At 35.1% G+C, this 15,568-nt stretch overlaps 1 protein-coding gene across 5 annotated transcripts in view; it reads left to right on the top strand.

Moving 5' to 3' along the window:
• Positions 1–15,568, top strand: part of ADGB (androglobin) — a 73,860-nt gene that overhangs the window by 37,842 nt on the left and 20,450 nt on the right. For all 5 annotated transcript variants that reach the window (XM_021390943.1, XM_021390942.1, XM_021390939.1 and 2 more), the window contains 8 exons: positions 1,536–1,677; positions 3,927–4,041; positions 5,387–5,554; positions 6,791–6,929; positions 9,488–9,622; positions 10,014–10,107; positions 12,050–12,184; positions 12,382–12,535. In XM_021390943.1, coding sequence (XP_021246618.1) covers positions 1,536–1,677; positions 3,927–4,041; positions 5,387–5,554; positions 6,791–6,929; positions 9,488–9,622; positions 10,014–10,107; positions 12,050–12,184; positions 12,382–12,535 — 1,082 coding nt within the window. The remainder of the gene's footprint in view (positions 1–1,535; positions 1,678–3,926; positions 4,042–5,386; positions 5,555–6,790; positions 6,930–9,487; positions 9,623–10,013; positions 10,108–12,049; positions 12,185–12,381; positions 12,536–15,568) is intronic.

A 15,568-nucleotide genomic window follows, 5' to 3' on the forward strand; every position in this document is an offset into this window, starting at 1 on the left:
TCCATTCCAACCCCCTGCTGTAGGCTGCCCAGGGCCCCATCCAACCTGGCCTTGAGCACTTCCAGGGATGGGACATCCTAAACCACTCTGGGCAGCCTATTCTAGTGCTTCACCACCCACTGATTAAATAAACTTTTCTTGGCATCTAACCTAAACCTCTCTTTTTAAGTTTAAAACCCTTCCCCCTTGTGCTGTCACTATTAGACCATGTGAAAAATGTCAGTTCCCTTCAAGTTCTGTAAGGCTGCAATGAGGTCTTCCCAGAGTCTTCTTTCCCCCAAGCCAAATAAGCCCAACTCCCTCAACCTTTCGTTGTAGGAGAGGTGCTCCAGCCCTTTGGCCACCCTAGTGGCCCTTCTCTGGACCCACTCCAACAGCTCCACATCTTTTTGTGTGCTGGGGGTCCCAGGCCTGGACACAACACTCCAGATGGGGTCTCACAAGGGCAGAGCAGAGGGGGACAATCACCTCCCTTGTCCTGCTGGCTGCCCTTCTTTAGATGCATCTCAGGATACAGTTGGCCTTCCAGGCTGCAAGTGCGTACTCTAATGTCTGTGCTTTGTTTGTGTTGTGTTTGGCTGTGGAGTATTTTGCCACTGTTTGGCAGCTTATCATTAAATATTCAAACAGATTATTGGAAATACACTAGAAGTCCAAGCAACATTTTATTGTTAGTTGATATGGAAGATGAATATTTTCTTGAAAGGATCTCCTTACTGTTTATTACGGTTTGCTGCATGCTTTTCATCAATAACTTTTTGGTATGGATTTCCTTGTCTTTCTTATTTGTCATTTTTATCTGCATAATTTTTGTTCCTGAAAACTAATTTATGTCTGAATTGATCAAAATGCCTTAAAGTCAGCAATATGACTAGAGTTGATTTTTGAACTGATTTTTAAACCACTGTACAGTAAGCTCTTAAGTATATTTAAAGAGAGATTATTTTGAGATCCAGAAACTTGGATGGTTTGAATATATATTTGATTATATCAATGGAATACAAACAGTAGTGTACAGTAAAGTTGTTGGTTGTTATGACAATCAGCTTAAGTTAAAAAGACATTCAAATGTCAGGTACTACTTCAGGAGTAGAGCAGCTAGAATCAAATTAAACTGTCCAAAAAAGTAACCACTCCAACAAAAACTGATCAAAATACAATCAAAATTATAGTTAAAATAACTATAATATGAATGTAAGTGTTGTATGGGTATTTACTTCCTTTGCGTATGGACAGAATGCATTTTTAAGGAGTGTTAGAGAAGTCTTAAGTGACTTGAAAGATGTCTGATTTACACATTCTTCCAACACTTTGCTTTAACCATGGTTTTCTAAAAAAAATAGTACAAATCAACCATATTCTCTGTCACCTATGAGTTTTTCCTTGACTGTCTCTTTTCTCTGAGTCATCAAAGTCTGTGTAAAGACCTCAGTTACCTCCGTAAGGTAGATACCAATTCTGTATTTATGTTAACTTTACCGTTATACTCTACACCCCACCTCTCCCTTTTTTTTTCCTTTTTTTTCTTGTTGTAGCTGGTAAACAAGAAGGTTCTAGTATTTCAAAGGCACTGCTGAAGGTTGAACGTTTCTCTTGGAAATGTGCGACTCCAGGGGAACTTGTACTAAAGATGCATACATACGCAACCAAATCTACTGTGTTGAATCTCCCTGTTGGGTATGTATGAGGATCCTTTTTACTGAGGGATTGAGACAATCCTTTACTTTACACAGTAACTAAGATTTTATTTCCTAAAACATAAGTTTTTCTTTAAATCAAACTCATTTAAAGCTAAGATTTGGTAAAGCTTCAAAATTGCTATGAATTTAAAATAATTACCAAAACTTTTATAAAATGTTTGATTTTTTTTTTTGCTCTTGTTTAAGAGCAATTAGCAAGAAAAGAATCTTTAAAAAAATACAGAAAACATCACAGAGTACAAATTCTACTTAAAATTATTTCTAACTAGAATGATTTTGAGATATTTGTCAAAGGACCAAGAAAAAATAAAAAATATTAGGATTTTAGTGGAACTATGAAAGAATGATGGCACTGTAGGAGGCTTCATAGCTTTTCTTGAAATAGGATTTATGAATAATGAGGGGAGAAATTCTGAGGGTTTATAAGAGGCCTTGCATAGCTTATGTCACATTCCAAGTTAAGTTTTTACAAAACCGCATTACTAGCGCGTAATAAAATTTATTTCTCTATGTACATAACTCCATGTATTCAGTGTGAAGCATTTCTAGATTTTTAAAATAAAAAAGTAAATAAAAAGCAAGAGCCTTTGATATTTATTAGTTTCTGGACATGGTTCAAATGAAAAATGACATCATTTTATCATTACTAAGCTTATAGTTGCTGATGAATTCATTGAGGCTTTTTACTTTTTTGGAAAATAGAGGTGCACACCAGTTTAATCTCAAAAAGATGTCAGAAAAAATTATTTAGGAATCAGTGAACTGGACTTTCAACTTATTTTTTCTAAGATATAAACTAGTATAGCGTTACACATTCACAGTTCAAGAAAATGTACTTTAGAAAATTCATTCAGAATATGTCAGTCCAATATTTTAAATGCCTTGAAAATAAGACCATGTAGGGCTTCAAATGAACGAGCATAGAAAGAAAATATCATAATACTAGAATGTTGATAGTAAAATAAGCTCTTTACTAGAACCCCTACTTGCCTAAATTCAGTCTAAATATAGAAAAGATGTGATTCTAATTATAGGTTGGCTCTATCAGTACACGCATCTCCTTGGCATAGTTTCTGTTATTTACATGTTCTTGTCCTCTACAGAAGCAATAAGATGTGCATCTTTTTGCACCTGCAAATTTCAAAACTACAAGAAATACTGACTATTCAACACTACAAGCTTCCTACCTTTGATTCTCCTTACTCTTGCCAAGGCCAGCAGGCTTTCATTAAGTTTTAGTTTACAGCAGCTATGGGAGATAAATGGGCTTATTGACCACACTCCCATTTTATTTCAAATGAAATAGGATTTGTTCAGCCTGTAAGGTACTTTCTTCCCTCTGCTTTGTCAGTTGTTGGGAAGTGTCTTATATTTCACTCCTAAGAAGATGTAATTAAAATGTGGGAGTGTTCAGGATGTTCTTACTCTTACTGCTATATTTCTGTTTAATATGAAGTTGCAGCTAGTGTGAACTTGTGTAAGTGCCATTCTGACAATGATTGAAGACTGTGAAGCTTTGCTATTTGATGACAGCAGCCTCCTCAAGTATCTCAGAGGAACTGCAGGAAATTATTCACTGGGGAGAAGAGCTTGAGGCCCCTGTGTTGTGTAACCAGTCAAGAATTGTTTCTTTTATAACTGGAGTATGTTGCAGAGTGTGTTGAGGTCAAGTGCATGTTAATAGCACATGCTGAGTTCCTATTGTTTGCCACCTGAGTGGGTTACTATGGGATAATTTGGCCCACAGTTGCGATGTAAAATAATCATTCTGAAACATTAACCTGGCACGTATGCATTAAATTTTTCTGATAGTTGTTTCTGTAAACACAGAAATTATGATCTGAGTGACTTATATGACCAGAGCACCTAAGTTCCTTTAGAAGTTTTCTAGAGCGGATGTGTTTTTAAGTGTACCTAATTGTCCTAAAAACTTTGAGTTTGTATCTATCTGAAATGTTGGAATTACTTATTCTGCTGCAGAGAAAGTAAAATCTAAACATAAATAAAATTGTGACTTTTCTGATTTTGCCTATTTGACTATATCTGCAAGTTTTTGCAAAGCAAGGAGTTAGGAATGCAAGAAATTGGAGAGCGAGAAAATCTGGGAAAGGATATATTTTTTTAACAAATTTTGGCATGAAAAGAGAAGCTTAATAATTACTGTGACTTAACAATAACGAAAAAAGTTATTTTTAATTTAAATTTTATTTTTCTTTTTTCTTTTAGGCGACACATACTTCTCTTCTCAGTAAGTTCTCCCATAGGGCATCATATTCATCTCTGTAGCATGGTGCCCTGTGTCTTTGGAGATGAGGATGCTGTAATGCAAAATCTGGAAAAGGTATGCATGGCTAAAACTAGTCAAGCATTATGTTAAAGTTATTTCTGACTGTTATTTGGTTTTGAATTGAAATACTATTGATCTCTTAGAATGTTTGAGAGTATAATATTTAATTTTAATCTGAGCAGATTAAAAATGTTTTAGAGCGGACACTGAGATGGATTTTGCAATAGCTGACTTCTACGAATGTGTAAGTAAGCATTAGGCAGTACACATAGAAAAACAGCTTTAAGTGGAATACTGAAAATACTCTTGCTGAGATACATACGTCAGAGTCAGTGTATAAGCTCTCTCTTTGAGGCATGTAGAACAATACACATACAAATAGCATTCTATGTTCAAACATGCATGTCTAGTAAAATAGATAGTCACGTCTTTTGTCCCTTGAGATCACGTATTACTCACTGGGTCCCAGAGTAGCTTTTATCCCTAAAATGAGCAATTGATTCAAACAATTTCTCACAGCTGAGGTAAGAGGCCCTGGGGAGTAATTACTACAGCTTTTGGTCTTTGTTGACTTCAGTCTAGATGGGTATCACTGCCATTCATGCTTTCAAGATTTCTTTGGCAAGCAGTATGCCCAAATATTTGGCATGAGCGTGTGGGGGGGGGAATACAGCTTCTCGAGCTCAATTCTGCAAAAATAAAGTAAATAAATTGGAAGGTGAGTATAATGGTAAATTCATGTAGCAGTTCAGATTCAGGATCCTAAAAATAGGGTATTAAAGCAGCATTACGTGTATCTATGCTATTAACTATAGCAAAGTCATTAAGAGAAGCTGGGACATTAAAAATGATTTGTTGCTGGACAATCTCTTTGTTGTCAGAGCGTCATTTGCTGGAAAGTGTCCAATTCTTTTTTCCTGGTGAAGATTAAAGATGCCTTAGGCAGCATGTATTTGGACATTGTTTTCAGGTGAATATGAATACTCACCTATACCATTCTACAACAGTGCTGGGCATTTCAGCTAACAGCAGTCATCTTATTATTGCAGTAGAAAGTTTCTATGTTCATCTTATTTTTGATTAATTGTTCTAGGGCTAATGATACAGGAAAAATAAATCCATGACAGATATACCTTATACTACTTGTTAGAACGTTGTTATATTTTCATTTCAATAGCTAAAGTTAGTGAAATTTTGCACATTACAAATTTTGAAAATTTGGACTTTTGAATACATTATTGATTTTATAGTTTATAAAATTAATAACAGTTGATTTAAGGAATGTTTAGTATTTCAGTATCAGGGAAAAAAATGCCTGTGTACTGTCACAGCTTAGAAAGGAAACAAAATCTTAAACCAATCTTGATAGCAATGGCTAATTTTTCTCCTCTTTCCCCAGGAGAGCTACCGATTTATTGGGCAGGCTACTGCTATCCTGAAAGCTATTGGAAATGTGATTAATAATTTCAGCAGTAAGCCTGAACTTTCTGAAGCTCTGAAGGAGCTGGAACTAACTCATTGTCCTCCTGGCGTCCATGATACTGAAATGGCTGAGGAACATTTTAAGGTGAAGAAAGTTTCAGTAAACATGTACCTAGAGGCTACAGAGATCAGATAACAGCTTAATGTTGTTGTTGTCTACTGCAAACCGGTGGCTATGCTTTTACAAAGGACCTCCTGAATGTTTCAAATGTAGCACTCACTATTAACCGTAAGTGCATATGAAAAATTGCAGTTGCATTCCCTAGTTATCTTCTCTTATGTACATATTTTAATAAGTGCACTATGTGCTTTAAATGTGAATCTCTCTCTTGATCAGTTTCACTGGGCACTCCTTGGGTCACAATACATCAGTAAATTAGAGACTTGTAGTAGGTACAGTAGGTGTACATATATGTATCTTGTTCCTCCCACAAGAAGATTAGTATGCAGTTGTAAAGGAATTTTTAAAAAAGGCACACTTTGAATTTGCCAACAATGATTCAGGAAGGAAAATATGGAAACGATCTGTCTTTAATATAGACAATGAAAAATGGTTCTGAATATAGGCATGTAGTAAAGTAGAATTCTTCCTTCATCAGTCTTAATTTTTTCAAAGTAGAGTAAGTTTTTATTAATATGAATATACATAATTCAAGATAAATTGTTTCCAGAAAGCAGAGCAATCTGAAGGTAAGGAGAATGAAAAACAGAGTGATAATTTTTTTTTACATTGAGGCATAACTGTTTTTCAACTCAAATTGTGAAACTGGCTCAGAAAAACATACTCTAAAATTTCTAATCTAATTAAAGATGGAAAAAGAGACTGGATTTCTGCTTTGTAAAGAGCATCAAGGTGCTGAGAATAAAAACAGACTTCAGTATAGTCATGTAAGTAGGACACCAAATTTTCCCTTTTTGCCTGTCAGTGTATTCTTGTTTTTTGTAGTTGGGGTCATCTACTGATTCAGTAGGTATGCCTTTGTCATGATGGTAATTATCATGTGTTCTTCTACGCTCTGGTCTGAGGCAATCAGCTTACTTCATGTAAACTGAAAACACATTTTTAGGTAATGAAAAGTTGTGCTCTGAAGTCTGTCCTGTATTTAAAAGCTGGGCATGAAAGTGGTTTTCTCTTGTTTGCTTGAAGTATTGTAGTTCCACAGTAAGGACTAATTGTCAGTTAATGTGTGGGAGAAAGTTAAGCATGACACGAGAATGAAAACAACTAAACTGTTCTTGAAACGCTAATGAGAAGCAGTATAAATCGACTTTTACAAATGAATAATTCACTGATAAATGTTTTTCTTGTTCTTTATTCAAGGTTTTCAATAGTGCCTTGTGGTCTTTGATCAAATATGTATTGGACAAGAAGATTCCTCATGAGTATAAATTTGCCTTCAGGTCCTTCACTTTAGATTTTATATACACTGATGTCTGTGAGGATGACAATGTGTCTTCAGGTACTGTACTGGTATTGCTAATCACTTCAAATGTATCTGCTGTTCTTATTTTGGAAGGAACTAGATCTTAACTGAGCCTGCCTAAATAACCATGGTTATTTCTTATGAGATACTCAAGTTTTCTGCTATTAGCAGAATGTCTGAAATTATTCAGTGAGACAGATCTCAGAAGAAAAGTATAGCAAGTATATTTATAAGTATTTTTATACTTTATATGTATACTTTCTTTGTTCCAGAAAATATATTTATGTTCTGTTAATTTTCAAATTAAAATCTATAAATTTGCTCTATGCCTAGAAGGACTGGCCTACGTTAGCACTGCTGAATTGTCAGGTTAGTTGCGCATCTTACAAGAGTTGAGTTATTATCCTTTGGAAATCAATAATTATGGCTGTAAAGTACCATAATAGATGAATGAAATCTTTTTTGTTGTCTGTGTAAGAGAGTGGGCCAAATCAAGTCTGAACTTCAAATGCTATCTCCATTTTTTAACAGCGTATCTATTTTGCCCTCTGCGCTGAATTCATCTCTAGGCTTGTATATGGCAAGTCATGTTATGATGTATTGCAGTTAGCAGTCCTGTCTGGTAAGGTTTCTGAGAAGCCTTCCTGAAAACAATCTAGTGATGCTGATCTGTCCAAATAGTATATCCACCCCCAAGGAACAGCTAGCAGTGGATCCACAGGAGACAAGGAAGTTCATGCAGTATGACATAAAGGTGGAAATTTCTGAAGCTGCATGCTTTTTTCGATGGCATGGCTGCTGTGTGTTTTCCTGGAAACAGAGTAGATAAAGGTTCTATATGAACATTTTGGTTTGAAACTTGTCTAGAAGTCAAGCTATCTGCTATGATCTTATTTGTGTAAACTGTATTTGAGATTCAAATAAGCATCTCAGTGATGCACATTCAAATACGCATCTCAGTGATGTACATTGATGACATGAGTGAAAAACAGGATACTTGAGTTGGATATTAGGAAAATATTCTTCACTGTCAATCCTGTCAAAATTTAAAAGAAATTGCCCAGTCACTGTCCCTGCAGATATTAAAAAATGAACTGGGCATATGCTCAACACCCTGAGTGATGTGCTCTATTTGATCCTGATTTGAATGTAAGATTGGATTAATAGTCCCCTCCAGCCTACATTATTCTGTGATTGCATGCTTCTCTTTTTAAAAAGTGGTTGTGCCATGCCATATTGAGTTCTAATCTGTTCTCTGTTGGACTGAACTTATGTAACCTTTCAGAATCTCTAAGTATTAAAGAGGCTTTTGAAAATAAGGAGGAACAATGGTTGGAAGCAGTTAATTCTGTCAATATTAAATGGAATATATTAGATTGAAACGTGTGATCTTCTTTCTGATGAGAGTAATATATTTTCTTAAGCTAATTTGTCCCATTCTCAAGTGTCTCTCTTTCATCCACCTTTTCATTTGATAGTATTTCATTTTAAAGCACTGTATCCTTCCCTCCCTCTAGCTCACTTCCCCTTGTTGTAAGTCAATGCATTTCCCAGCTGGTTTCCTGACACTGCCTCCCTGTGGTGGTGCTCCCCAGATAAACCCTTGTGCTGATAGCTTCGAGGATGCTAATTCTTGGCAAGGATTCCATTTAAGAGCTCATTAGTAACCTGTCGGAACCCACTAATTAGGGGAGCTACAGGAAGGAAGGGGACAAGCTCTTTAGCAGGGTCTGTTGTGATAGAACAAGCGGAAATGGTTTCAAGTTTAAAGAGGGTAGGTTTAGGTTAGATATAAGGAAAACGTCTTTTACAGTGAAGGTGGTGAGGCACTGGAACAGGTTGCCAGAAATGTGGTGGATGTCCCGTCCCTGGAGACTTTCAAGGTGAGGCTGGATCAGGCTCTGAGCAACCTGATTTAGCTATGCACGTTCCTGTTCATTGCAGAGGAGCTGAACCAGATGACCTTCAAAGGTCTCTTTCAACTCTAAGGATTCTATGATTCTAATTTCTATTGCATTCAAAAACTCCTCTGTAACAGAAAGTCACGGTCAGATAAACAAAATTCCACATTATCACTGGTATTACTCTTATTCTACACCTCCTTGGTGGAAGTCAAATGCAATGTTTTAAATAATATTGGTGTTTAAATTACTGCTTAATAAAATCAGATTCAGAGATAGAAACACTTGAAATCTTGTGAAGCTTTTTTAAGCTGTATTCAGATTCAGACTTTAATGCATCAAATTCTGTTGGTTTATTTTTGGAAGATGATTTTTAAATCATATTAAAAGACGTGATTTTAAAAAAAAATTAATATGCAACAACTGTCTGAAGAGAGAAGCAAAGATTTGACGAATTTGTATTTAGCATTAGCATAGTAGCTGCGTGCAGCTACTTTGTACAGGGTATACGGTGTCTATTTTTATAATGATAGGAGGAAAATTTTAGGAGTGGTATTTTTGCCATAAATGGAAATTTTATGCAGAAACCATTATTTCTGTAATGCAGCTCTCCTTTGTATTTTCATTTTATAGCAAGCAGCTACAAGGCTTCCAGCTTTATTAATGTTGCTCATTCTCTTCCTCTTCTTTTAGAGAGTTGTGAGGTGACTTCCCTTAGTAGCTGGCAGAAAAGAATTCCCACTTCTGAAGAAGAAGCAGCAGCTCTTAAACTCCAAGCTCTTTGGAGGGGGACTTATGTGAGGAGAGTAATGAACAGCAGAAAACCAGGTGTGTCCTTTTTGCAAAATGTTTCACCTTGTTCAAATATTTACTGCAAGGATTTTGTTCTTAATTAATACCTAGTTAATTTTCTATGGCATTTCATGTCAACACAAGATGTTATTGTGAAGGTATTTAAAACAAAATATTTGTCACATAATTTTTCAAAGCTGGAAAGGTACTGAAAAGTATAAAGATGATGATAATGGGGATTTCCTCTGTCAAAGGAGAAAGTAGTTGCCAGCTCTATGACATCTCCATAAAATTCCAAATAAGATAGCATTCATAAGACAATTTACTTCTGAGTTACATTTTTTGCAAATATTTGGTAGATGTATATTTAGAACAATACAAAAGTTAGGTATTATGTACATTTTCTAACTTACTTTATTATTTCTAGGTACTAAAGAAAACACTGCTGTCAAAGAAATCTTGCAAAAATTGTGGAATGCAATTGAGTTAAATTTTGAGCAGTGCGCTGTAGTGCTGTTAAGGTAATGATGTAATAAATTACTACTTTATTGCAGCCATTTCCATAGAATTGTCATAAATTGCTTGTTCACGTAATAAATGGGGTAAGAGTGTTATTAGTTTTAAAATTACAGAAGTCTGTCAGAAAGGGTAAGATGCTTTCTGTGGAGATATACTGTGCTTTATTCTGTGTGCTTTATTTGCATGAATAAAACTACATCAAGTCTAACTATTAGGTAAGAATGCTACTATACCGTTGTCCGGTGATTTGGTTTTGTTTTTCATTGAGCTGGAATATTGTCTTCTGTATTTTATTAATATCCAGTAGATTGTTTCATAGGTATGAATCTGTTTAAAAAACATTTTGATCATTTGCAAGATTGACACCCCCTTTGGGTATCACATATTTTCACCAACTCCTTCAAAAATATCTCTGCAAGCATTCACACAACTGATCACATTTTAGCATTTCTAACCAGAGTAACTATGTGCTGTTAATACTTCGGCGTGTGCATGAGATCAGGACCTTGCAACCACAACCTTATTCCAAATGTTAGACTTTAGTTTTAGAACTGTACCATCTATAAATAACCAAAGATCAGATGCAACTTTCAGTCTTTGTTCAGACTTACAATACACATGGCATAGGTATTGTCTCAGGGAATACAGCTGACTGTTAAAATCACGATACTATGATTTTTTTTAACCATTATTTTTTAAATAGCTTACAGACTTACATTTAATATAACAAGCTAGTGCTTTGGCCAATAAAGTTATAAGCAAAAATTTCAGGAGTTCAGTGTTAGGGTAGAAGTTCTCTCATACTTGAAGCCTACACATACCACAGGCCAGAAGTAGCACCATTTTACAACACAGTCTCATAGTTTAAAATGCCCTAAAACATCTCAGTTTAAGCTAGGTTTGCAACCTGTTTCTCATTATAAATCCCACGTTCACAAAGAGAAGCTCAGTGTGCTTGCCCATACTGTAATTTTCAAGACTTTCACAAATTTGAGGCTTCTGAGGGGCTGCTTTGGTGCATGTGCACTGCTCATCTGTGATGGAAGGAACAGTTGCAAAGCTTTGCAAAAGAATATCTCAGGCTGTCCTGCTTTAAACTAATTCTGGCAAAGTTTAGATCCACTCTGTGACTCACCTTAATTAAATGCCAAGGTTGGCTATTATCATTGTTAAAAATATGAAAGTGGGGATTGTTTGTGTAATTCCAATTGCTCTTTAGAGAAAGCAAAACGTTAAAGTACCACTGGGCTGCTTTTGTGGATACTACTTCAGCAATTGAAAACTTGGATGTGTTCAGAGGAACGTTAACTTTTAATACCACAAATGATAAATAAGCTTCCCAGTGTCAGTCAGGTGCCAGTCAGGTTAGATCTAATTCCATAGAAATTCATAACACCTAAGAGCTTATTTGTCCTCAGAAAAATTTTTAAAGTTATGCTTTTAAGTTCTTTCCAATGTGAAAGGAACAGGTTTAATCACATTATGAATTTATTTGGTTATGCTTTTATTCCTGTCTTTTTCCATAAAGTTTTAAGATGAAAGAAAGAAGTTTTTTAAATCTCCTTATGATGCCATAGCTTTAATAGACAGAAATAGAAATTTAATAGCTTAATAGAAAGAAATGGAAGGCATCCTAACTAATGTTTTAAAAAAATAAAAATGGAAATTATTAATTGATAGACTGATGGATAGACATGTTTGTATGTAACTATCAGTCATTACAGGCTACTAGCTCTTGAACTAGAAGAGCACCTTCCTTACCTGATTTATTATTTTTTGGTGTGATCAGAAAGCAAAAAAAAAGATAGTAGCATTAGTAAAACATCTTACAATTTCATTTTACGCTCAAATATGAAGCAGTGTTCTTCACACTATACATTAAGATACATGTCTCCTCTAGATTATGAATAGATTTAAATGGTTATCTGTTTCTCTACTTTCCAGAGAAATGTTCAAAAGAAACTGTAACTCAATCAAAAAGTTTCCTTGTTATGAAGATGAATGGTGTAAGGTCTCTTTCACTGACTATGCTGTAACATATTCTGATCAGCCACCAAATATTTGGTTTGTGGTTTTTAGGTGAGTTTTGAATGGCCTTTTATGTGATTCTCATGGGGAATAAGTATTGATACACTCTGTTTTTCACTATCCTGTTTTAAAAACACGATTTTAAGTAAGTCTGTTTTCCTTAAATTCTAATGTATACTTTTATTTTGTTACATAAATTATTCAATTTGTGGCAATAAAATGAATTTAATTTTTTCTTTTTATTTTAGAGAAATATTTTTTGTTCCAGAAGACATGCTCATAGTGCCAAAGATGTATACCACTATCCCTTCCTGTAGACTTCATGTAATTGATAATGACACACTGGAGGAAATGCCACATGTCTTTCTGAAAGTGGCACCTCATATTTACCCCAAAAATAAGGTAAATGTGTGGAGTATAAAAATGATTGATTGCTGAATTCTATAGACATTTTCAGCTACATATTAATGTTCTGCTTAGAAGTATGGCCATACTTAGTAAAAAAATTCAAACAGACTATCACTGACCTCCTTCCATGCTAAAGCTTTAACGTTGAATGAATAGTCTTAATTCCAAAGGGAGTTATATCACCCAGATTTCAGTTTTTAGACTAAAGATGACAGGTTGCTCGGTATTTCTTTACAAAGTTAGGGTTCCTACATTCTTGATAACTTTCTCCTCTGGACTGCTCCCAGTTCTCATTTTTTCTTGTTTATAATATACAACACAGCACAGAAAACTTTGCAGCAAGGATTAAGTTAAAATGAAACAAATGATGAGTAAGGAATGATTAGTTTACATGTCTTTTGGGCAGGCTTTACTACTTATAAAACTGACTGATGCTCATCTTCCCCTCTCCTCTTTTTTTTTTCTTGCAAGAGCCTTGTTGACTCATACTGCTATATCCTTAAGTGCTTTCCTGAAGAACTGAATCCTGTTGTTTATTTTTCTTGACTAAATGTGATGTATTTCACTATTGATTTTAATGCTGCTTTTCTTTCAGACCATTTTCCTTATTTAAAGTAACATTGAATTCTTTTCTCTTTCTTTAAAATTATAACCCTTAGCTTTATGGTATCAGGTAATTAAACATATATCTCTGTTTCACTATACAGATTACTAATAAAATATTAAATGAAATCAGTTCCAGGTCTGGAAGTCTCACTAATTAGAACCTTCTGTTTCAAAATTATTGTTTTCAGGATGTGGTTATCCTCTCTAGTTTCTTTGTTATGATAGCATTTCCCCAGACTTAAAAGAATGATCAGTGACAGGTGTTGACTACTTTTCGTCTATTCCCATATAGTTTTCATATAGTTTAATTGGTTTGATAATTCAGAAGTTCATCAGACTGAACTAATCCAGAAATTAGTTTATAATTATTTGCCAGTTCTTTTCCTATTCTAGCCTGCCTATGAACTCTTCAACATTATTCCTATTAATGTCTGTGCTAGCCATGGTTGATCCTTTTAGCGAAGATAAGTTCAAGTTTTAGCTTTTTCTGTCAATAACAAGGAATTGATGTTAGTCTAAGACCATAGCAGTTTTCTTGCCTTTCTTTTGCAGCTTTACTTCCAGTATTATCATATTGTTTCCCTGTCCCCCTAATAGAATGAGCTCACTTTATCCAAGGCATACAGTGAACGCCAGCTGCATGCGGCAGTTAGGGACTAGTACTGCTGGAGGAATATCCAGGGTTGCAGACAGACTCGTCAAGTTCTTGTAGTTAACTTGGGATCTTCAGAGGTGGGGTGTGTATTCCATCAGGAAGGAAGGTTCAGTTTGTAGTCCGACAGTGGCAAGTGGCAGGATGTGAAAAGAAATCTCAGTGATAAACACCACTTACAGCCTTTCAGGATGAAGGCAAGTTGTGGAAAGAATGATCACAACTTCAGGTTTATTTCAGAACTCATCTCAGCATTTGTCCTGCTTAGCAGACTGTGACTTTTCTATTTCTGTCTTGTAGAATGGAAAATGTGTCTTACAATTTTACTCTTTTATTTTCCTCTGACTTCCTCCCATTCAACATACTTGTCTTGAATAGAGATGTCAAGGATTGCCCATGGTATTCCAAAAAAGATCTTACCAACCTTTGTGTAGTACTATGGCTTTAATATTGGAGATGCTCATTTTGGTATGCCCTACCCCACCTACTTATTATTATTGCACGGATACACCACATGATAGCTCCAGTGATTCTATCATAAACTAAAGAATTACTATTGTTATTTTTTTTACACTTCTTTATTGAAGACCTTTCCTCTTTAATTATTATTGCAGATATTTTTCTTAATCTATAAGCCTATGATTTTACATGTAACGTTATAAATATGGTTGATATTAGTAAAGAGTGATTTTGATTTAAGAGTATTAAACCAGAATTGTACACGTATGCTATATTTTTCCACTCGTTTTATTACATAATCAGTGCTTCTGAGTTTATCAATAAAACTATGGACTTATACCATACAGTTTACCTTCCTATTTGTAAGTGGTCCATGAATGCTTCAGTGGACTTGAAACACTATTGAAAACTTGACTGACAATTTGACAAGACAATTATTCTGTGTTTCGTGATAATTGCATACAGTGGTATTATTTTAATCTGATTGTTACCTTTCTTTTAACAGTAGTTTATATGAAATGTCAATAATGAAAAAGGAAATTATATAGTATGCCTGAATTCCTAAATGTATATATTAATGTAAAACAAGTTATTTTTCCTTTTGAATAAATCTACCAGTTAGGTGTTCTGTTGCAAATCTAAGAATCAGCAGATTAAAACAGAGCAAAAGTGAATTTTATCAGCAGATATTGTTATTCTGCTGCAGAGTCGCTCTTGGAATGCCTTCAATCATTCCAAAATGAATATTAAAATAGGGATAAAATCTGCAGACTAGCAATAATGTGTCTTTGTGTCTGCTTTCTGCAGATATTACAGTCTAGATTAAAAAAAAGAAAAATGCAATGCAAGTAGCTAGTTTATTTATTCCAGTCTCTCTCTTTTTTTTCCTATACTGCTAGTCTACTTTTTTTTTTCTTTCACTATCTTATACACAAGTTTTTTTAACAGATGGTAGAAAATGACAGACAAGCATTTCTCAAGCTTCAGCTGAACATCTCTTAGGGACCCTCTGAACATCTCTGTGATCCATCTTTGGACCTACACCAACAGCTCCACGTCTTTCTTGTGCTGGGGACTCCGGGTTTGGATGCAGTACTCCAGATGGGTCCTCACAAGGGCAGAGTAGAAGGGGACAATCACTTCCCTTGCTCTGCTGACCACCCCTCTTTTGATGCAGCCCAGGATGCAGTTGGCTTTCTAGGTGGCAAGCACACACTGCTGGCTCTTGTCAAGCTTTTTGTCCACAATGTTCTTCTCTAGCTGTATGTTGGACTCTTAGAAGACATTAAAGAAGATTAATATACTGAAAT

This window comes from Numida meleagris, chromosome 3 (genome assembly GCF_002078875.1).
Source record: "Numida meleagris isolate 19003 breed g44 Domestic line chromosome 3, NumMel1.0, whole genome shotgun sequence".
Taxonomy (NCBI): domain Eukaryota; kingdom Metazoa; phylum Chordata; class Aves; order Galliformes; family Numididae; genus Numida; species Numida meleagris.